The sequence below is a fragment of the Electrophorus electricus genome, chromosome 4, assembly GCF_013358815.1.
Source record: "Electrophorus electricus isolate fEleEle1 chromosome 4, fEleEle1.pri, whole genome shotgun sequence".
Lineage (NCBI taxonomy): Eukaryota > Metazoa > Chordata > Actinopteri > Gymnotiformes > Gymnotidae > Electrophorus > Electrophorus electricus.
The window spans coordinates 25092510-25114237 of record NC_049538.1 but is presented as its reverse complement, the minus strand read 5'-3'; the positions used below and the strand labels follow the sequence as shown (position 1 = coordinate 25114237).

Here is a 21728-nt window from a genome sequence, read left to right as displayed (position 1 = left end):
TCATGGTCAAAGGTTATTTGGGTGATTTATGAGGTTGGCTTCCCACTGCACAAAGCTGGCAGAAAGAAATCTTAAAACTCAGTCATTCCTAAGTGGGTTACCAGTAAAACTTTGACCGGTGCTTGCACTTGAGTCAACAAGCTGGACTTTCAGCTTGTTTCCATTGTAATGTTTTTAGCAAGGTGTTTGCCAGGCAAAGATGACCTCTGTAGCAGAGGCAGCACATTTAACTCCAAGTAAGAAACGTGAGAAGTACTACAGGCCTTGCTGATAAGAGTACATGCATCTTCATTACTGCCAGCATTCAAGCTTCTGTCCACTCGTATTCATGTCATTCGAGTTCTGTCCGCTTCTATGCCTACCTGGTGGTCTGTTCACGGGTGCGGTGCCATCATCCCTGACTGATTGAAGAGGAATCGGGGAAAGAACGTTCACTTTCCCACTGCGATGGCTTGTCAAATGTGATAGGTCAGACAATTTGGAAGTGCAGTGTTTTCCGCTATGCACGCGTCACTAGGGCTGAAAATGAAACTGGGGTATAAATGGATGCAAAACAGTGACGGCAGTTCCCTATAAAACTGCTGTGTAATTTTGTTTGTGTTTTTTCCTTCATTTTTACCATTTTGGTTAAAACCTTGTGATCTACACCTTCAAAAGATTACAAAAACAATGAACACAAAATCATTAGCAGTTAAGAGAACGTAATCCTATTTATACGCATTTTCTGATTTAGACTGTATAATTACAAGTTGGTATGAAGCTTCAGTAGTTCACAACTGGGTCTTTAAACATCTCCCAGGTACTTTTTCTTTACAAGAAAATTGTTTTCTCAAGAGTCGTAGAAAGCAGGTAATATAAAATGCATGGCGACTGGCTGACGCAGCTTTATAGAGAATATCTACATTAGATAATTGGCAGCAGTTACCTACCGTCAGTTTTTTTCGGCAGTTCATGCAAAATTTATTTTTGTAATAAGAAAACGCGACCGACATAGAAAAAACGTTATGAGTTATCTTGTTTGTTGTACGAGGACACTAGATGATCATTACCTTTTGAGAAACGGAATCGTTTGTAATCATTACTACTATCCTTTTAAGATATCAACGTTTATTCTACAACAAATTATTGAAATGTTCTCTGAATACGCACAAGTAATTAATTCGACTGGACTGGTTGAGGATACGTCAGAGGTGGACATATGGAATGTGGTATGGTAACTAGAGACCCCAGAAAGCCTCGCTAGCAACAAAAGATAAGAACGCGACACCAGGGGAGTCCACGGATGTGGCGCTACTTTTTAGATTCACCGAGAGTCGAGTCTGGACAGCGTATTGGACCTGCTTCTGTTCGCCTGCGGATTCAACCGGTGGCCCCGATATATAACTCGCCTTGCATATTAAATTCACAGATATTACAGCTGTAGGCTACTTGGCTGCACGTCTGGATGTATTGAAATCCTGTTACAATACAGCTGAATGATCCAAAATAAGCTGAAAGTGACGTGACGTCGGGTTTGCTCATTTACACTCTAGCGATGGCCTTTAGAAACTGAGCTTTTGTCGTGCGCATCGCGCCGGTCGGCGGAAAAGGGTGGACAGTGAGAGGTGTGGATTGCAGCGGGAGGAGGAGTGGTGCGGTGCTGCCGAGGCGCGCCTCCATTCAGAAGGATGCTGGTGGGAAATGCCTGTCGACAGAGAGGCCGAGATTTGTCAAAAAGCGCTGGAACTCTTATCGGATCTCTGTTCTAAGGGGGAAGTGCAGAACGAGAACTGTTTGGACTTCATTTACTATTTCCGAGACCTTGCAAGACCACGGTATTCAGAATCAGGTAGGCGGCACAACTCGAGTCTTTGGTCATGTCGTTTAACGATACATGCGTCTCTTTGTTATTCCACTCAGTGGACTTGTGTACCGAAACGTTTGCAACTGATTAATTTAAGTGATGATAGTTTTCGTTTTACTAGAGATAGACTTTTTGATTTGAGATTGTACTTTGCTGTGCTACTTCAGAAGCTATGCATTTTGAAGTAACGCAAGCACATGCATACTACCTGTGGCGCGGCGCTGCCCATTGGGTTTAATTTGCCTTTCTTTTGGTCAGGCGCGTTAAAAACTGCCATACACCAAATTGGCGATGCAGTGGAGAAATATGGAAACATTTGCGCTAGCCTCTTATACCATTAAACTGTAATTAACATGCATTTCAATTAGGCCTACATGTTTATCTGATGTAAACTCATAGTTCATAGCATGTTCCTAGTGTATGACAGCAACGGACTGACTGATCCAACTTCTGCAACTAGCCAACCTAGAAACGACCTCCCGTTCTCTTACTGTACCTAAAATAGTATTCTTAGCGAACAGCAACATATTTCACGCAGTATGTGACACGACGTTAAACAATAAATCATTGCTAAGTTTCATGTGTTCGCTCTCTCCATTAAGACTACTTGACCCATTTAATGCGGTAATGAGATCACATATTTTTCTTTTTGGCTGAGTGGCCCTCATAGAACAGCATTGTAGTAGACATTCCATACAGTACATGGTAATAAGTAATGGAATTGCGACATGTAAACATTGACATTTTGTCTATCAATCAACATTTTTAATGAGTAATGGATGCTACATCATCAGGGGGAAAACAACTGTTATCGCCTTGGTGAAAATTTGTACCATTAATCAAGGAATCCAGTCCTGCACGATGGTTCACCATGCTGAATGATGGTTAATAGTACACTGTAAGGGAGGTGGGATGCACAGAAAAGAGAGAAACAGACATTTTTACCGCCCACGAATAGTATGTTATTCAGCTGCAGCCTGAACATCCATTCTGGCTCTTCTTGAATGATATGAAAACGCAGGACATGTGCAATTATTTTCAAGCTTTTTTCTGCAGTCCGGTGTCACCCGAGTCCCAGCCGCTTGGTCACACATTATGAGAAATAGATGTCAGGGCTCTGCCATCACTATTTTTAATAATAACTGTCAAGATGTTTTCTGGCTCAAATTCCTGTAGCGGCATGACTGATTGCATGACTGGATGCATAATGCATGGAGTTACACCTATAGAAATACACACACACATGCGCATGCACGCACACACACACACACACACACACACACACACACACACACACATTTACATACACTTACACTTATATTGACAGCTGTTCCTTCTTGGCAGTGTCAGTTCAATAAAACACAGTGGACTGTTTCCTCTTGAGGAGTCCCTGAGACTTGCCTTAATGTAGAATCACAGCTGAGGCATGTCATCTCTTTCAGAGTGAATTTCCTGCTACTATAAGAGTGAGACAGGGAAAGAATAGTAATAAATTGGCATTGTTAAGATCATTATGGTTCCCAGATGAATTTCTTGTGAGTCCATGTTTCATGGATTCTGAATACTAGTCTTAGAAGTATTATAATTAGTAGCAATAAATAGTAGAACAATGTATTATATTCATTTTGCACCATCATGCGCATGCACAGACAAACCCCTTAGGTCACTTTATGTATTGACAGGTTGAAAGTGGCCAGTGACTGCACAGAAAATGATAGCAGCAGTATCGTCCTTATGCTGCTCTTCTGCTATTACGTCTCGGACATATAGATTACTATCAAATATAACTAATAATCATGCAATACATAATCAGATTGGGGTTTTTATGTGTGTAAACCTAAAAGTCTAAAAACACAAAATGCCATACATTAAACTCTACTGGTCTTCCTCTCCTATAAGAAGTAAAATCCTCCGTGCCCTGTAAGACAAATGACTGATCAGGCTGTTCTATTCTCCATTGTAATCCTCTGCTGTGTGTGTATGTGTGTCTTTGTGTGTATAAGAGGGAAAAAGAGAGAGAGAGATGTGCCAGAACTCAAGAATGCATTCTTTTTCTCTGACTCTACAGAAATGAAAAATGAATGTAGTGATGACTGGCTTAGGCAGCTAAACGTTATTGCAAGCAAACGGAAACAATGTGATGGGTCTTCAACCCAAGTAGACATGTTCTCTTCCCATGGAGAGTTCAGTATGGATCACTATGGCAGTGCAAACTGTAATTAGATAATTACCATGATAAAGGCTGGGCAAAGTGCAAAACAGTCATTTTGCAGCTGCTCAAGGTTTTGATTAGTACATTCTTGTTAGTTCCATGGAAACACATAGTGTAAAATTCCTTGTAGAGATAGAAAAATTTCAGTGAAATACATAAAATTTACAGAGAGACAGGACATTCTGGACATTTGGAGTTTCTTCATTAACTGTGCAAGCAAAGACCTTCTGAAGTTCTAGCAGGTGGATCTAGGTTAATTTTAGAAACGTAGATGTTTAAAACATAACATTTATTCACAGGGATCTAAAGTTCTGAGAATGCAGATCCATTCTTTTTCTTTGCATTTCCTAATTTCATTGCTGCCATAGCAACACATGGCAATGCAAACAGATATTTAGTTAATGCAATGCCCATTAGTATTAAAGTGCCTTTTTATTGGAAATGACAAATCCTTAATTCTGGTGCTCTGAAGGTGTTCAACAAATTGATCAGCAAGCCTTCTCTTGGATTCTACAATGTAAAACTGATTAGAGCTCTTGCAGTAGACAACTCCCACAGTACTGCTTGAGGATAACAATTGATCCTTTAGTGGCTGTGTTAATAAATTTACATGTAGCAAATCTCAAGCAGTTGCAGGTTATAATACTACAGTTATTATCCAAATGGTCATTAATCTCACTCTTGATGAGCATGTTTTTGTTGTTTCTTTCTAGTCTGTAGGAGATTAGTGGAGGCTGCTTATAAAGAGATGCTGTTTCTGAAGGACTGAAGGATTTTGTAGTATATAAATTTAATATTAGCAACTGTTTTATTGGCAGGATGATAAGTGCACACTAAAGAATTTCTTGTCAGCGCATCTGTTCTAAGTACATTCATTCACAAAACAGGTCAAAAAATAAAGGTGTCCACACAAACCCATTTGGCACTTACATTTGATTAAACAGGCTATATTTTGAAGTACGATGGATGGATATTTTTGGATATTGATATGTTTGGCTATATGTTTGTATATCTATAGTGTTTTTATCAATCACAGAAGTTTGTATATCTATAGTGTTTTTATCACACAGAAGTCATGTTCACAACTTCATAACAATTCCCTTCGTAGTTTGCAAAAATGACTTAAAATACAGAGATAATATTGAAATGCCACTTTCCCTTAGGCTAAATCTTTTATGAATGGCTCCCTTAGCAAACAGCAGTATGTGTTCAGTATTGAGAGTCTTGGCCGTCAGGATGTTCTGGAAACGGCATTTACTACAGTACACAATATCTTACATGACCTGAGGTAGAAACAAAAAAATAAAATCAGAATGCCTGAGGACATCTAGAGGTATGTTTCTAAAAGACAGGGATTAGACATCTGACCTCAAAGTGCTTGAATTAAAAGAAAAAAAACAAACAAACAACCAAACAAACAAAAAAAACAAACAATCATCAGCAGGAGCTGGTACCAAGCATGATCTTGTGTACTGCAACACAGAGTAAAGCTCACCAGCTCTTACCGAATGTTACATCTCATTAGGTGTAAAAACATGCACTGCAAGGATGAATCCCATGTTTCCAGGTTCTATCCAGTGATTAAGTTGGTTAAATATAACCACTAGCTTTAGACCTCTGAAAATGATTTCTATCTAGACCTTTAGTGTAGAATGCACCCTTACTGCTTGGTTTTTAGAATGCTTAATAAGATGTGTAAGATGTTTATTCTTATTTACTTAAATCATACAATTTGATTTACAATAGTAAGTTTATATAGATATGGTGCTGTGGGCCCACATTTCTAATGTACAGCCCTCAAAGAACATATAAACCTAACACACTTGTGTCTGTGCAAGGACTAGTTACTTTATTCAGCTAATTATCTAGTTATTAGTATGCAAAAATAAACTTTTTTTTTTTAAGGTGAGTAGGCAGATATGTCATTCACTTGGCTGTGAAATACTGCAGCATGTGTGTTTTTAAAGGTCTTTATTGGTGGATTCTTCAGCTACAGTAAAGCAGTCTGTGAAGAGTAACTGATTGCCTGCAGGCACAAAACACTGTGTTTGTCTCACTTCTCGCCACAAGAGAGAAAAAGGCTGTTTGTAAAACAAACCCCACAATCCACCAGCCTGTTTATATTTTAGAACAGTTACATAATTATATAATTGTGATTTCACTATCACATTAAAAAGTACTCCATGGCATAGCAGTTGACTGTTTCAATCCATAGAAGCAAATTTGTATTTATTCCAAAATAAGAGCACAGCATATGATTATATGTGTAGTGTATAATGTGAGGAACTGTAAAGACCCACTCTTATATCTATTAGTGTATTTGCCCATTATTTATAGCTTTACACTGGCAAAGTAAATGAAGCCCCTGGGTGATTATGTTTATAGTGCTTGGCTATGATGATGGTATATCTAATGCCAAAAGCTGTGGGGCAAAATGGTCAACCTGCTGGTTTAGTGGGATTCTGAAAGTTTGCTTGATTCATGCCTTAATTTTTCAGATGTGTACACGATAGTTATGCCTTCGGTGGCTCTCATTCAGTAAGTCAATAATGAATAAGGAAGCTGTTTTAAGGATGGAATACTCAAACTGTTACCCAACAAGTACATTTGATGATCGATCCTGCATAATCATTAATACTCTGAAGTGAATCTCAGTGTCCAGTTATATTATTCCTGTTATGTGGCCCTTTGTCCACTGTTTAGATGACATACAAATCTTTCTAAATTACCTTCTAAAGTTCTAAAACAAAATGGCATATGAAGGAAGACGTTAGTGTTCAAGCAAGGTAAATCTGTTTCTTTCTGTGTTTCTAAAATCATCTTGTTATGTTAGTGTATTTGTCCATGGTTTGAAGCTGCTTTTGTGGAGTGAGCTGGAGGTGACGAATGGAGCTTATTCACAGTGATTGTCGTGACTTCTCGCTTCTCCTCAGCACTCCCTCTTTGGCTGTGGGACTTAAAGCATGTGTGAAAGGGTTGGATTATTCATATGCACACTTTAATATTTAGGATTTGCAAAAGCTTCATAACCTTTGGCTTGCTAGTATTACATGTTTCTCCCAAAACACAACCTTTCTCATTTCATTCTTGTATGGAAAAGCACCACTGACAAAAATTGAGGAGGTAACTTATAAAAAGGACTCACTGACTGAATATGCAGTCTCCATTTGATTTCTAATTTTAAACATTAGTCACCCTCTGAGTGCAAACTATTTTAATAACCAATTTGGGGTCTATATTCAAAGTGCACACAGCTTGCTAGTTGTAAAAGATTCTTCCATAACTTCAATCATTTTGACCTGGAAAAAAGGCACATAGGCACACCGTCACGATCCAGGTTAAAGATAAGTCAGACTGCACATAATTAAACCAATTTTGCTAATCTTAATTAAACATGTAACCACTTCTTTTAAGTCAAGGTAGATAGGGTTGTCTAATATGTGACTCAGACATAATTAACTGAACATTCTGCTTTCAATTAAAGCCCAGGGATTTCATTAGAGTCGCTGGTGGTTAAGACCCATCAGTGCAGTGACAGCATCCATGCTCTCAAATGGCACCGACTGAAAAGAAATACCCAGCAGGCACACACCAGGCAGTCTGGGGAGCAACAGTGTACTCATACTAATAGAATCCAGTTTTCTGAAGGTAGCTGGGGAAAAGTAAAGTCTTGCATTTGGTACGCTTCACCTTTGAAAATGGTGAGATGAATACTTGCATAAACTTTGAACAAATTTTGAAGAAATATGACTAATCAAAATATAACGAAGTAATGAAGAGCTTTTTTTTTTTTTCTCATCATCAGATATAATCCCAAAATTCTTATAATGCTACATGAATGAAAATGAAATAAAACCATTGGCTGTAGCACTGCACTGAAACTGTACTGGTGCTTTTAAGTGATATCAGCTTTTCTGTCTTTGGTATAATTACCAGGGAAATTTAGCAATGCAGTTCTGTTTTTTGAATTCCCGTCAACCCTTTCTGTTTGTCTTGTACTACAGATGTATCAGTGAGCCTGCTGTCGCTGGTGGTGACCGCCTGTGGCCTGGCCCTGTTTGGTGTCTCACTCTTTGTCTCCTGGAAGCTATGCTGGATTCCATGGCGCGAGCGAGGCCTCTCTCCTGGCACCAAAGAGGGCCAACCAGAGCACCCCCTCCCACCCCCTCCACCCCTACAACCACAGCCCATCTACACAGAGGTGGACACAACGCTCGATCGCCGGAGCCAGCCTCGGGGTTCGGTGGTTAAGGAGTCGACGGTACCCCCCACACCAGTCTCCCCACCGCCTCCCAGTTCTCCGCCGCCAGTTCCAGTGCCTGAGGCAGCCCTGAAAATAAGCCACACCTCTCCTGACATTCCCCTAGAAGCAGAGTCCAAGGCGGGGGAGAATGGTGTTTATGGGAACAGTCGCATGCAGAGGCAGATCACTGATCCAGCCTCAACCTGTGTTCGGTCAGTAAGGTTTAACAGAGGCATTAGTATTTGTTCTTGGATGAAGTGCCTCAACTTTTTGCACATTATATGATGTACACTCACCAAAAAGATCTGTTCATTTGTTCCTCCTCCTTATAGCCAACCTTCTATTCAAGCTATGATTCCTCTATAGATTATACTGGGGCAGTTCATTTACTGTTATCCTTTGTCCTCTTCGATTACAGGCAAAGCTCTATTCGCCGTCACATGAACCAGTCCAATCCTGACTTTATGGTAGCTCAGTTCCAGAGACAAGACTCCTTGACAGGCATGAGCCTCGGGCGCCTCAAACCAGAGCTGTACAAGCAGCGCTCCTTGGATGGCGAGGAGACCCGAGCTGGTCGGGGGGGCACCTGTGGCCGCCTCCATTTCGTTCTCAAATATGACTGCGACTTGGAGCAGCTCATCGTCAAGATCCATCGCGCCCAAGACCTGCCTGCCAAGGACTTTTCTGGCACCTCAGACCCCTATGTTAAGATTTACCTTCTGCCAGATCGCAAGACCAAGCACCAGACCAAGGTGCACCGGAAGACTCTGAACCCCGTGTTCGATGAAGTCTTCCTCTTCCCTGTGGCATACGCTGAGCTTCCAACACGAAAGCTCCACTTCACTGTTTACGATTTTGACCGCTTCTCACGTCATGACATCATTGGACAAGTGGTGGTGGACAACTTCCTGGACCTGGTGGACTTTCCCCGGGAGACCAAGCTGTGCCGGGACATCCATTATGTGTCCTCGGTGAGTGGTCTTCTATTTATGGCTTTACCCTCTCAAATGCCAGCATTTCTGTTCTCAGTTAATTTCCTTAGCAAATAATGAATTGTTCTATACATATGTTTAAATTCCTTTTTTATGCTGACCTTTGACAGAATCAGCATTTAGCACAGTTGTTAGTCAATACATTTCCAAATGTAGTCAATAACATAACCTCAGTGTATTGATGTGAGAATAGTGAACAGTGAATGAGTAAATGAGTGAATGATTTATAACACTGAAATATTGAATATTGTAATAGAGTGAGAACTCTGAAGGAACTAGCTTGGTGGATCTTGGAAGCAAGAGGCTCCGGTAAAGGAGCAGGGCTTGGAGAGGTATTCAGGTAATAGCAGGTTTTAATGCATTATAGTTCATCTTTGACGGTATCAGTATAACTGACTATAAATAAGGTGCTAATCCACAAAGGAGAGAGTATACTAGCTGTTAAGATGTAAATTAGTGGCAGAATCTGATAAGAAAAAAAAAATATATATATATATGTATGTGTGTGTGTGTGTGTGTGTGTGTGTGTGTGTGTGTGTGTGTGTGTGTGTGTGCTGTGCCTGTCCTGTCTATCTGCTGGCCAGTCAGCAAGGCTATAGGGCTGTAGCTTCAACTTATCCTTCTGCTTTCTGTAACACATCTCATAGTCAATAATGCCTTTCAAATATCGCAATTCGTGTTCTATGAATTTTCTGGGATCAATGAACATTTCACAGTCATCATAGTTTAACTTCAGGTCTGAAGGTTTACATTCTGTCAAGTTCAACCTGTTTAAAAGTTTCTCAATATATCTTTCTTAGTTCATCTTTACAAAATCATCTCCTTGTTCACAATCTGTGCCCAAAGTGTTTCAGTTTCCCTACGTCTTTCATTTTGAACCTCTTAGTGAGCATTTGTTTCACCGTCTTCATTTCCTTTTCATCACTTGCTGCTAGTGTCAAATCATCAGCCCATATAATGAGTCTTACTTTGTCAGTGCCTTTAATGTGCATGCAACAGTTGAACGCATCGTTTCCATTGATCACGTATCATGAATCCACTGATCATGTAGCATCTCATTCCAGTTCTGACCTGATTGCTTTAGTCCATACAATAGACTTTCCAGTTTGTATACTAACTTTCCACTTTTCTCAGATTCAATCTCAAATCCTTCTGGCTGTTCCAAGTACACTTCACTATCTACAGTACTGGAACATGCAGACGTGCAGTTTTCACATCCATCTGGTATAACAACATATCATTTTGTGCTAACTGCATCAGCACCCATATACTTGTCAACTTGTCATGTTTCCTGTTGGAGAAAGATTCTATGTAGTCAGTTCCTTCTCCCTTAGCTATGTACCTTGCTTTATACCTTTCTGAATCATCAGAGGGCTATCCTTGATTGCATAGACCCATTGGTCCCCTCTGCCTTTTTAGCCTCAGCTAAGATGATTAACATATTATTCTCCTTCAGTGAATACATCTCTTCTTTCATGGTATCCTTCTACTTGTTGGACTCAATAGAATTTACAGCTTCTGTACATGTTTGAGGTACATTGTTTATCATCCTTTAACAATAGTCAATATTGGTCAGTGCCCAATCATTGCAGGCTATGTCGGACACATATTTAATCAAATATTCTGGCCTCCTATGCTCTCTGCTAGGATAGCATTCACTAAAATTATTTTGAGCATTAACTTGACTACCTGCCAAGATTTGACTACATTGAGTCTGTAATGGGTTTTCATCAGTAACTTCAAGATTACCATCAGTTTAGTTTAGTTTTACCACTCCCCTTAATGATGCAGTCATTGCAGTCATTAACTGTTGCTCAGTCTGTGTGTCCTGCACTACCCTACTTTTTTAATTACAATCCATAAGTGAGTTCTTTAGAACTTTACTGGTAGCTGGAGAGTAGACCATATAGGCTAGGCTATATTTGTTGGCGCCAACAAAGATATGCTTCTCACACCTTCTGTCCAACAACTTCTTGTCCTGTTTATATGCACAACACATTGACAAAACAATTTGCATTTTAGACCTTCTCAGTGAGTAGGCTTTTCCCTGTCAACACAAAGTATCGTGTTTGTATAGTACAAATTCAGTAACACCTATTTCAGATCATTGCTGCTGCCTGTACTGCATATACCCATAACTTGGTAATTTAGGCAAATTACTCTCAATGAGCATGCATCTATCCATGTAACAGTTCTCCACTGTTGTTCTGCAGTACCATTCTGGTGTGGTGAATATGGTGCCGATGTCTCATGCCTAATACCAATTTTGCTGAGTAGTGATTTGAAATCTCTATATGGAAATTCAGTACCATTGTCTGACCTTAGGCAATTGATTTTCAAATAGGGAGCCAAGTCAGCAATAAAAGCTCCAAAGCTATTCAAGTGTCACCCTTTTAAAAAAAAAATAAAATATTGCACTGCAAAAATCATCAGAGAATACCATTGCATATCTGTCCTTCCTTTGATGATGGATCAATTGAACCTGTTAAATCTGCAAATGTATTAGTCCTAGTACCTCTTTAGCTCTTTTGTCAAGATTTTGGTTTCTGCTCTGGGGGACCTTTTCCTGGATATACAATTCAAAATGAAGATTAGATTTATCAACTTCACCTTTAATTCTCATACCATCAACATTCTCTAGCTTTAGTATGTTGTCTTAATTGCAGTGACGAAGAATTCTGGACCATGACTGCACATCTTTACAACTGTTACAACTGTCACTCTTTGCATCAATTACACTGTTCAAGAAGTAGTCTGTTGTACTTTTTGATGTCGAGCTCTTTATCATCATTGAGTTGTATCACATTCCTCCCCTGATGGAACATCACTCTGGCTCTGTTGGTCATCGCTGCTTTCACGAAAAAGATGTCTTATGGATATGAGGGAATGTACAGTGCTTCTCTAAGCATCTCTGTGCATTGTCATCCTCTGCTGTCGATCAGCTTCACTGATTGTGCAGCTTGTTTGGTACTTGATCCATCAGCCAATTCCATATTTCTGCATCTTAAACTTTCTTATGTCGGTTAGAATGTGAGACATTGCTCCTGTATCAAGCAGGCCAGTTTCACTTTCAATTAACTCAAGTCTTCACTCGCTTTGTAAGCGTGTTAGGCATCGTCCTCCGCAATCAGTTATTATATTTATATTATTATATTATAATCACATTGCCATCCATTGTACAATTACTGTATTTCTCTTTGTCTCATAATCTATTTTTTTTTATTCTGCTCAGAATTACACTTTCTAAGATCATTGTTTTATCACTGCGTTACATGAATAGCGAGTGGCTTAAATGTCTCTGGTAAACCCTTTTAAATCATTGCAGTTAAAAATTCATCGCAGAAGATTTCATTGTGCACTCCTCATAGCTGTAATGGTGTTTTCTGTCCTAAGAAAATAGTCACGCTTTCTCTTTGCATCTTCTGCAACCTGCGTAGCAGTTGCTCAATATTTTCAGTGCTACCCTGCCATCATCTGTGGCTCCCATATAACGAGGCAGGGCCTAGTATCATCTAAAACTGTTATCAGCTCTGTGTAGGCTTCGCCATTTTTTTCAACGTCTGCTTTGTCTTCATCCTTTTAACCCTTGTAATCATAGATGGCCTAAGAATTTTGTTTCCCACAGCTCAGTTTTTCTCATCTCCATTGAACACAAACCTGCTCCACCGGGTAGGCCTATTTTGTCCTTTGGGTATTTCGGTCTAGTAACTTATGCGACCGTCATATCGACCACCTTGTCTTCTCAAAGTTTTGTAATGCTACTAATGTTATTTAGGGTCCATAACCTGTTAGCATGTCTGAAAAATAGACATGGCAAAGGGGAATAACTTCATACGACACGGTTTTAAACTTCTGAGCCGGGAAATATGCCAATTCTCTCTGTTTTTTTTTTGTTTTTTTTACGTTGACGCAAACGCACTTCTCTTTTCTTACACAACAGAGCACGCGCAGTTCAACATAGAAAGTGGTCACAGGACAGGCATTGGTCAATTGCACAATTGAGGGCATGTTTCACATTCACCATTCAGTGAATGGTGTTAACTACGTTCTCCTTCACTTAAATGAACAACTAGTGCAGCTCTCTTACGTATAAACTCAGTACAGCGTATACTAGGATACATGTACTAGATAGTAGCATTTAGACGAATTTAGACGAAGGTAACCAGAATAATAAACTAATTCGACAACAACGATCGCGTAGTACAATTAATATATAGTGAAATATTGATTTAAAATAATATATGTTTTACTCTAAGTCATGGATCGATATGTCAGGGGAATTTTCGTCAGTAGTTTTAAGTGTTCTACAGCCAATGTTACTGAATGTTAATAGCAAGAAAATGCTTCTTTGTCTTAGGTACCCATAGCTATGGTTGGCATTAGAGTGTTATTTTTTCTCCACTCTAATAAGAACGCATTGCATGCCTCTGGCAGCAAATTATAGTGGTGCTATAAGTAACTATGGTTGCTGGGTCAGTGTTGAGGCTGGTTACACTTAGTAGGGAAACCTGATAAATATCCTTTGCTGAAAGGGTTAACCATAGCAAATGTAAGCACAAGAAATGATGTGTGAATGTCTTTTAAAATGCCTTTACAGATAAATTTATTGTACTAATGACAAATACAGTGTATTGTATAGAAGGTGTATAAATAATAGATGGAAAATAGCACTGAACAAATTTTTCTGGGATACCGTGCTTTCATTTCAGACTTTAGACTTTCTAGACTTTAGATGTTAGTTTCCATTGTTAGTTTCTTAGTTTTATGTACTTTGACTGTTGATAAGCTATAAACTATGTATTACATAGTTTGTTTGCACATAAAAGTTTTTTGTGTGTTCCAGCAAAGCAAAGTCAAAATGAGCATAGACTTACGATTTAAATAAATGACTACCCCCATTTCCCCATCTTCTTCCACAACTTGACATTTTTATCCCATTTGTTCAAACTTAAGCATTTTATTTGCATCACCTAATCAATCTCTCAGCAATCCTTATGATTTTCTCTGTCTTATTTTGTCTTTTCTACCTGTAGGCTGTCTTCGGTGTTAAATGGTTTCATTATCCTGCTGGATATAAGCTGTTCTATGAGGTAGATAAGGCTGGTAGTGTAGGGTGGCAGTCAGCTTAGTGAAGCTAGAGTAATGCTTTGCCCAGTTCCTCTTCTGCAGTCTGAGTTCTTCCCCAGACTACATCTTATGGACAAGGCTTTTGTTTTCATAATTTTACAGGGTTATAAAAAATATGGATCATGTACCAGTCAATCACTGAGAAGTGTTTCTTTTTCAAGAGTGAATGGTGTAAACATCTGTTTTGTTTTCAGTAAACTAGAACAATCTATTTGAAGAGTTAATGCAAATTGGTATAATTGATTATCATTTTTTGAAGAGTTTTCAGGTCACCTCTCACCTTTCAGCTTTTGGTATTGCATATAATTTGTGAAGAAAATATTGTTAAAGAAGTCAAAGCAGCCAGCACACACATGCACACGCACACACACACAGACACACACACATATGCACACATATTTGAAATGGATTACCTTTTGTTGTTCAAATGGATAAAGAGCTGTTGCTTGATTACTGTTTATATACTCCTGCAAGTGTTTACTGTAATTATAAGGTACAAAAAACATAAAATAGTCAACTGTTTCCCAGCAGACCTCATACTGGCGTATGGCTCCTTCCCAAGATCTTACAGTGAACTGTAAAAACACGGAGGCGGAAATACATCTTTTATCTCAGCAAGTTGGAAGATGAATAAATAACCTCTCTCTGCTTAGCCCCTTTAGTCTCTTTGCTAAAGGCAGAGGTGGTTAAAGTTTAATCGTGTACTTAATGAAACTGAATGCTGACCAACACCTGTATGTACTCAGTGACCCTACAGGCTATGATGATGATAACATATGCAGTTAGTGTTTGTGATTTATCTGCTGTTCTTGACTTTTATCTAATTAGCACCATGAATCCATTATTCATCAGTTACTCAATTAAAGAGTGCAGGTGAACAGCCAAAAGAACACAAACAAACTCTCTTAATGACAGCCTAACAAATCAGTTGTGCACATCAGTCAATAGCATGGATCAAGATAAATGCAGATTTGTATGAGGAATTTTAATTATGTCTCTGCAGCCTTTTGAAGAGACAGCACACTCCTCTCAGCTGAATTAAAGTTATCTCCCAGAGTGTCATTTCTTTCCTTTGACAAAGACTTGTAATTTAAATGTCATGTTCCGAAGTTCTACAAGATGCCTCGATCCAGTCAGCATATGTAGAATGGAGTGAAGCGATTCCCTATAATTAGCACAAAAGGGGTTTTCTGATAGTCACAAATTCTGACTTTGTGGGTGTTTCTTTCGGTAGAAATGAAGAACTGATATGTACAGTATTTGCAACATGTCCCCACCCACCTAAAACACAAAGGCTGATCCTAGCTCAGAAGTGGAACACAGCCACATACTACTGCCTGCATAGTGATACTATGAATCACTTTGAATCGGTTGTCATTTCATAGTCATATGTTTGCTGTTTCATATACAAATTTATATCTACAAGCAACATGTTCATCCTAGAATGAAAACTACCGTATGAGATGCATATTTGAAAATTATGGCCAGGATACTACACGTATAGACAATAAACCACTATAGGTGGAAGGTGAGCATTAAGTTAGAATTTGTGACATTCTGTCATAATGCGCATAAGCGGTGCTTACCCTTATTCCAGTACCATAGGACTTAAATAATGACAGCAGCCTGTTACTGTGAAATAACTGTGGCCTCCAGGAATGTCTCATACTAGACAGTTTGAGACCTACCCACCCCACCCCCCACAATAAAACAAAAGTTTAAATGCCAATCTGTGCCCTCAATTTTGGCATATCAACATAAATCAAAACATAATGTGTTCAGGAGATTGCAGCATTGTGGAGGGGTCTGAGCTCGTAGGCGATCACTAGCCTATTTTTATCCACCGTTATATGCAGATTGTTTGAAGCAGAGAATATATTGATATTTCCTGGGGCTGGCTAGCCTTGGGAGTGGATCATTAGAGATTTACCTGGAGTTCTGTCACTTAAGCCTTTTGAGTGGTGCTACTCCAAAGAGATAATTTCATGCAAACCAGCATAACAAAATGCAAAGATGAAGAGTGAATGCAATAAGGTGTTTATTCTATAATCAGGTGTATGTTTTTAGATGCAAGTCCAAAAGGGCTATATTAGTAACCTAAAAACAGTGAAACTAATTGCAGTGGATGACCTTTTGGTGGTGTGTTGCACTTTTTTTGTAAAGTACTAGGATGTACTGATCTTAGTGCACCACGAGGGTGACCTTTTCCTCTGGAAGAAGTGTTGTTTTCTGCTGAGCAGGCCCTCCGATGAATAGCAGGGAACAGCTTCCTACTCTCACCCCATTTTTGCAGCCTTTACCTCACTGGGTGTCTTTTCACCCCAGGGAAAGAAGAATTAAGTTATGATTGGTAAATGTCAGAAGAGAATAGATTGTCTGGCTTAGACATGCAGCCTCTAGGCTAAAAACTGCCACAGATACACACTTATATGCTCTCTCAGAATTTGTCTCTATTTCTCTCTCTCTCTCTCTTGCTCTCTCTCTCTCTCACTCTGTCTTTCTGTTGCTCTCTCTCTCTCTCTCTCTCTCTCTCTCTCTCTCTCTCTCCACTGTCTTTTTTATTTTTTGAATACTAATTAGGACCAAGTTTCCTAACATCATAGCACAAAGACCATCTGAAGAGCAAGGATGTTTTGGTTATTCTATCCTCTAGTTAGAATTATCTTACCAGTGCTTTTACAAAACTGCATATCTGACTTAGGGAGCCTTCTGCATGTCTGCCCATACGACACAATTTCCAACATTCTGTTGCAGAGATGTCTGTTTCTACAGTCTGCAAAAATGTATTGGTGTTATTCAAGCGTTGTTGCCAAATGATATTTAGGACTTTGAGTCTTTTGAATTCTTAATATCTAGCTTGATAACTACATATCAAGTGCCTTGTAAAAAAGCTATCATTGTGAAACACAGAGGAATAGGTGTGAGAAAACCTGGGTGTATATTCACAGTTGAATTATTTTGAGAGCAAGTGTTAATGTGGCTGTTAATTTCTAAAATGGAAACTGACGCTAGTGTTGAAAAGATGTGTAGGACTCTAAGAGATTTATTCACTGTGAGATGTATTCACTTTATCTTTAATGTCTAGGAATTCTGTGCTTTACTGAATGGAATGTTTAAGCATAGAATAAAATGTGATCACCTTTGCAATAAAGGATAATTTGCACTGTTCTGTTCTCATTCCAGAAGCGCAAGAATTAAACAAAGGGCTGTAACATGAGAACATTTCTGTCTCTGTTGACAGGACAATGTGGACCTGGGGGATTTGATGTTTTCTTTGTGTTACTTGCCCACTGCCGGTCGCCTGACCATCACAATGATAAAGGCACGTAACCTAAAAGCCATGGACATTACTGGAGCTTCAGGTATACCCACACAGGATATGTAGCACATCATTCTCTTTAGAAGCAAATATGTTTTTAATAATGCTGTTGTCATTTTGGAAGAGGAGAATTGTCTTCATTTCAGAAGCCTGTGAGGTCTTTAAGTCTATGAGGATAAAAGATTAAAAAAATCTCAGAGACATTAATTCAAGTATCATTCAAACCCATAATTGTAAGTAGGAAATTAATTTAGTGTTGTTACAGTGCATTTAAAGGACAGAACAGTTTGGCAAATCATTTAAAGTGTTGATTAAATAAATTCATACTGATTTGATACAAGATAACTTCCCTTATGATGGCAGCCAGAGAACAAAGAACAAAGCATATCAACTTCCAGAGCATACAGCATACATCACTTCCATCTTATGGAAGAGATTTACTACTGCATCACATGTCCTAGACCTAATTATCTAAGAAGACCTAAAAATCAATTTGCCTTCTGCAGTAGCATCCGAATTTAATTCTCTAATCAATGAAACAGGCTTTAGATCACTTTTCTTTACACAGAAGGATCACTAAAAATCTACACATTACAACTTCAATTTTCCAAATCAATTTACTGATATCACTTGTTTACAAAGTGCAAAATGAGACATAAAGTATTATTTCATCATTTCTAATTTCCTGGCTTGTTTCACAGATCCATATGTGAAGGTTTCTTTAATGTGTGAAGGGCGGAGATTAAAGAAGAGGAAAACCTCCACAAAAAGGAACACCCTGAACCCTGTTTATAACGAGGCTATAGTCTTTGATGTCCCACCAGAGAACATTGATCAAATTAGCCTTTTAATAGCTGTGATGGACTATGATCGGTGAGTCACAAACTCTTTATTATAATTAATATGTGTTACTAATATTTTACAAAATGCGGCATATAACTTTTTTGTCATATAACTTTCTCTCTGAGACTTTTTTCTTTGAGTCGTTTTCTAAGAATTCAGTCCTTCAGGAACAAGGTTTTTGAATTCCATAATTCTGTCTCTATGTCAGACAAAGGTTGTTGTTCTTGTGCAGTAAAGAGTGTATGTCCCTGGCTCCTTTCACAGTGTAGGCCACAATGAGGTTATAGGTGTGTGTCGGGTGGGTAACGATGCAGAGAGTTTGGGAAGAGACCACTGGAATGAGATGCTTACATACCCTCGTAAACCCATTGCTCGCTGGCATCCTCTTGTTGAGGTAAGAATATGTTAGGTATCAGTGTGAAAAATAGAAATTGTACATTAGCCCAAAACAGGACAACTAACTGTCAGCTGATTGTAACAAATGTTAGACTCAGTAATGTCATAGGCATTTCCACAGTATGCACATAAATGTCTTTTATATGGGTAATTACATTCAGGAATACACTTAGGTGTATCATCAAATGACCTTTCATGATCATATGAAACATATATCAGTCCAAAGTGTTAATATAAACTTAGTGGTAGTATAAAGATTAATTCATTCATTAATGAATGCATTAATTATTCATTCAATCATTTATTCATTGGTGGAAGCCTGAGATTCTGAAAACCAGAACTCTGGAACTACTTTTTCTTTTCTTTTTGTTTAGTTTACTATGACTCTTTTGTGAGAAGTTGCCACTTTATTTAACCAGTTGGTCCAGTTACTGGAGGATGTCAGAGGAATCAGGCTGTGGTTGTGATCCTGGCGTGAACCATTAATAAATATAAGAAAATAATGGCATAGTTGCCAGACGGTAGATGTGACCTTTGCACTTATCCAAGAATACTAATTCAAAACATTATGAAGAATGTGTGTCTATTAAATAATTAATAACGATAAAACTGTGTTTCTGCCAACATTTGAGCAAGTGAAGAAACAAGCCAAATACAGAGTAAGTGAAAGTGAGAAAGAGAGATAGAGACAGAGAGATAGTGTGTGATATTAACACAGATAGGGTACAGCGAGAGACAGAAAGAGATTAAAATGAATAAAGAGAAGAGGAGAAAATGGACACCAGCACAGTTTGTCTCTGACTGACTCAGTGCTCCTGTGCTTTTGAATTGTGGCCTGAACTGTAAAGGGAGCTCATTTATTATTTAGTAGTTTTCATCTCATGCCATTTGAGTGAAGGTTATAATGCCTGCACAAACCCCATTTATCTCACTAAACTCATATTCAAAATGCCATCAGTTTGCACTCTATGTCATCTTCTTGTAGGTGAGCCTGTACTTACTGTTTGGATTCACAAAAGTTTTTTGTTTTTTTTCTGGTAGTGAAAAAGAAATTGAAAAGGGAGTATCATTAGAAAACAAACTATTATTATTATTATTATTATTATTATTATTATTATTATTATTATTTCAAACTTTAAAGGATAGCACACAGCACAGAGGAGGCACAGAATTCTGTTTCCTGTTTGTTCAAGTAACAGTCTGTATAATATTTTAATAAGGCTATTCTGGGCTCTTATGTTGCACTCCAGGCAGAAAGAACACAAAATTTCTCTCACAACAGATGGTTTTCAGGCTGGGGTGGAAAAGTGCATTGTGATTCAAGCACCACTTTTGCTTTGCTAGTGGAAATTTACTCTTGGTTCAAAACCTGCTTTCAACCTCTGACTTGAAAGCATAATACTACATTACTGTATGCCTTATACTCATATTCCATTTAATATGTGATTAAATGATTTGATTAGTATTGCATTTCTGCATGTTCATTTTGACTATAGCCTTCATCCTAAATTAAGCCATATTTTAAAGGTTTTCTCTTTAGAGAACCCTATTCCTAAATAACAGCTCCTGCTTTGCTCTCTCTACTGCAGTACCAGGGGTCTGGTGGGGGAAGCCAGACTGGATCCTGCAACTCCCTCAAGACTCCTCCATCCCCTTAGAGCAATGCCCGCCTCCATCTCAGCATATGTGTTGGAGATAGGCTCCGCCCTGTGAGCTAAGAGGCCAGACACAGGGCTGCTGAGTTCCAGAGGCGTGTTTCTCATGAAGAGGCTGGAACATCATTCTCTTCAACCTGGGCTTTTGGAAGCCCTTCCTTGCATGGGAACACTGATTGTTTCAGCTGCATGTTGAGTGGTCGCATACTGTACGGTTCCTTTATACAAAATATGGTGATATGAAAAGAGTACAAGGTTTTTTTTTGTTTTTTTGGGGGGTTTTTTTCCCCCCAATTTTGAAGTAGCCAGTTCAAGGCCTAACATGCCCCTCCCCTACTGGGTGTCCACCAGTCAGGGTGGTCAAACGATAGTGTATGTCATTTGATGCATAGACAGCTTGCTGTTGCACCTCTTTGATCCACTGGCCTGACAGTGTGGTCAGACTCCTTGATGCACAAATCTAACAAGCTGGTACATCCCTTTAGTGACAGGGGAGAGAGAGACTATGTTGCCCAGTCCTCTCAGAAAGAAGATTCAGCACAGCTGGGGATTCAGCCTCGGGGTCACTTTGCACTGGAATTAGTGCTTTTATAGAAAAAGTCGCTCTAAGACTAACCGTTATGAGTCACATAAAGCATCTGTATGGGTGTCTATAGGTTTGATTTGATTAAATGTCTCTCTTTTTTAAGCATAGTCTTGGTTCCTGTTTTTGAGTGGATATTGTAATGTATGTTACTGTGTTATCTGTAGATCTTGAGGTCATGTTATTCTCCTACATCCTTCCTTTTTTACTCAAAAGTGCATGAATTTGTTTTGGTGAGGTACAGTCTAAAGCATTTTCGTCATGAAATAATGTGTGAATTCCGTCAAAAACCGTTGCTGCCATTTGCTGATGGTTTACTCATAAACTTTACAAGTAAAATGTAATTTCATGTTATTAAACACTTATTTCTTAAAAAAAAGTCGTGTGAATTTTTGAGTTTCAGTGAAGTGATTTGCTCAATTATAACTTTTAAACTGGGCATATCATATACCTTTTAGCATCACCATTGGTTGTTTTTCTTTTTAATATTTACATTGTAATGATACAAAATAATC

General features: G+C 38.7%; 1 protein-coding gene across 2 annotated transcripts; it reads left to right on the top strand.

Moving 5' to 3' along the window:
* The first annotated feature begins 1204 nt into the window (after positions 1-1204).
* On the top strand, positions 1205-21569 carry syt9a (synaptotagmin IXa). Of its 2 annotated transcripts, XM_026999528.2 has the most exons (7): positions 1205-1828; positions 8060-8510; positions 8717-9269; positions 17659-17779; positions 18438-18609; positions 18844-18973; positions 20565-21569. In XM_026999528.2, exons 1-7 carry the CDS (start codon positions 1681-1683, stop codon positions 20631-20633), a joined length of 1644 nt encoding a protein of 547 aa, XP_026855329.2. In that variant the 5' UTR covers positions 1205-1680; the 3' UTR covers positions 20634-21569. The 2 variants fall into 2 exon arrangements, with proteins under 2 accessions (XP_026855329.2, XP_026855330.2); XM_026999529.2 differs by lacking the exon at positions 18844-18973.
* Positions 21570-21728: the final 159 nt, after the last annotated feature.

What these genes read in the sequence shown, in the direction of transcription:
- syt9a (XM_026999528.2), top strand. Translation starts at nt 1,681, where the DNA reads ATGCCTGTCGACAGAGAGGCCGAGATTTGTCAAAAAGCGCTGGAACTC. An exon ending in GGACATTACTGGAGCTTCAG is followed by an intron (nt 17,780 to 18,437) that starts GTATACCCACAC and finishes CTTGTTTCACAG; the next exon opens with ATCCATATGTGAAGGTTTCT. An exon ending in GCTGGCATCCTCTTGTTGAG is followed by an intron (nt 18,974 to 20,564) that starts GTAAGAATATGT and finishes TCTCTACTGCAG; the next exon opens with TACCAGGGGTCTGGTGGGGG.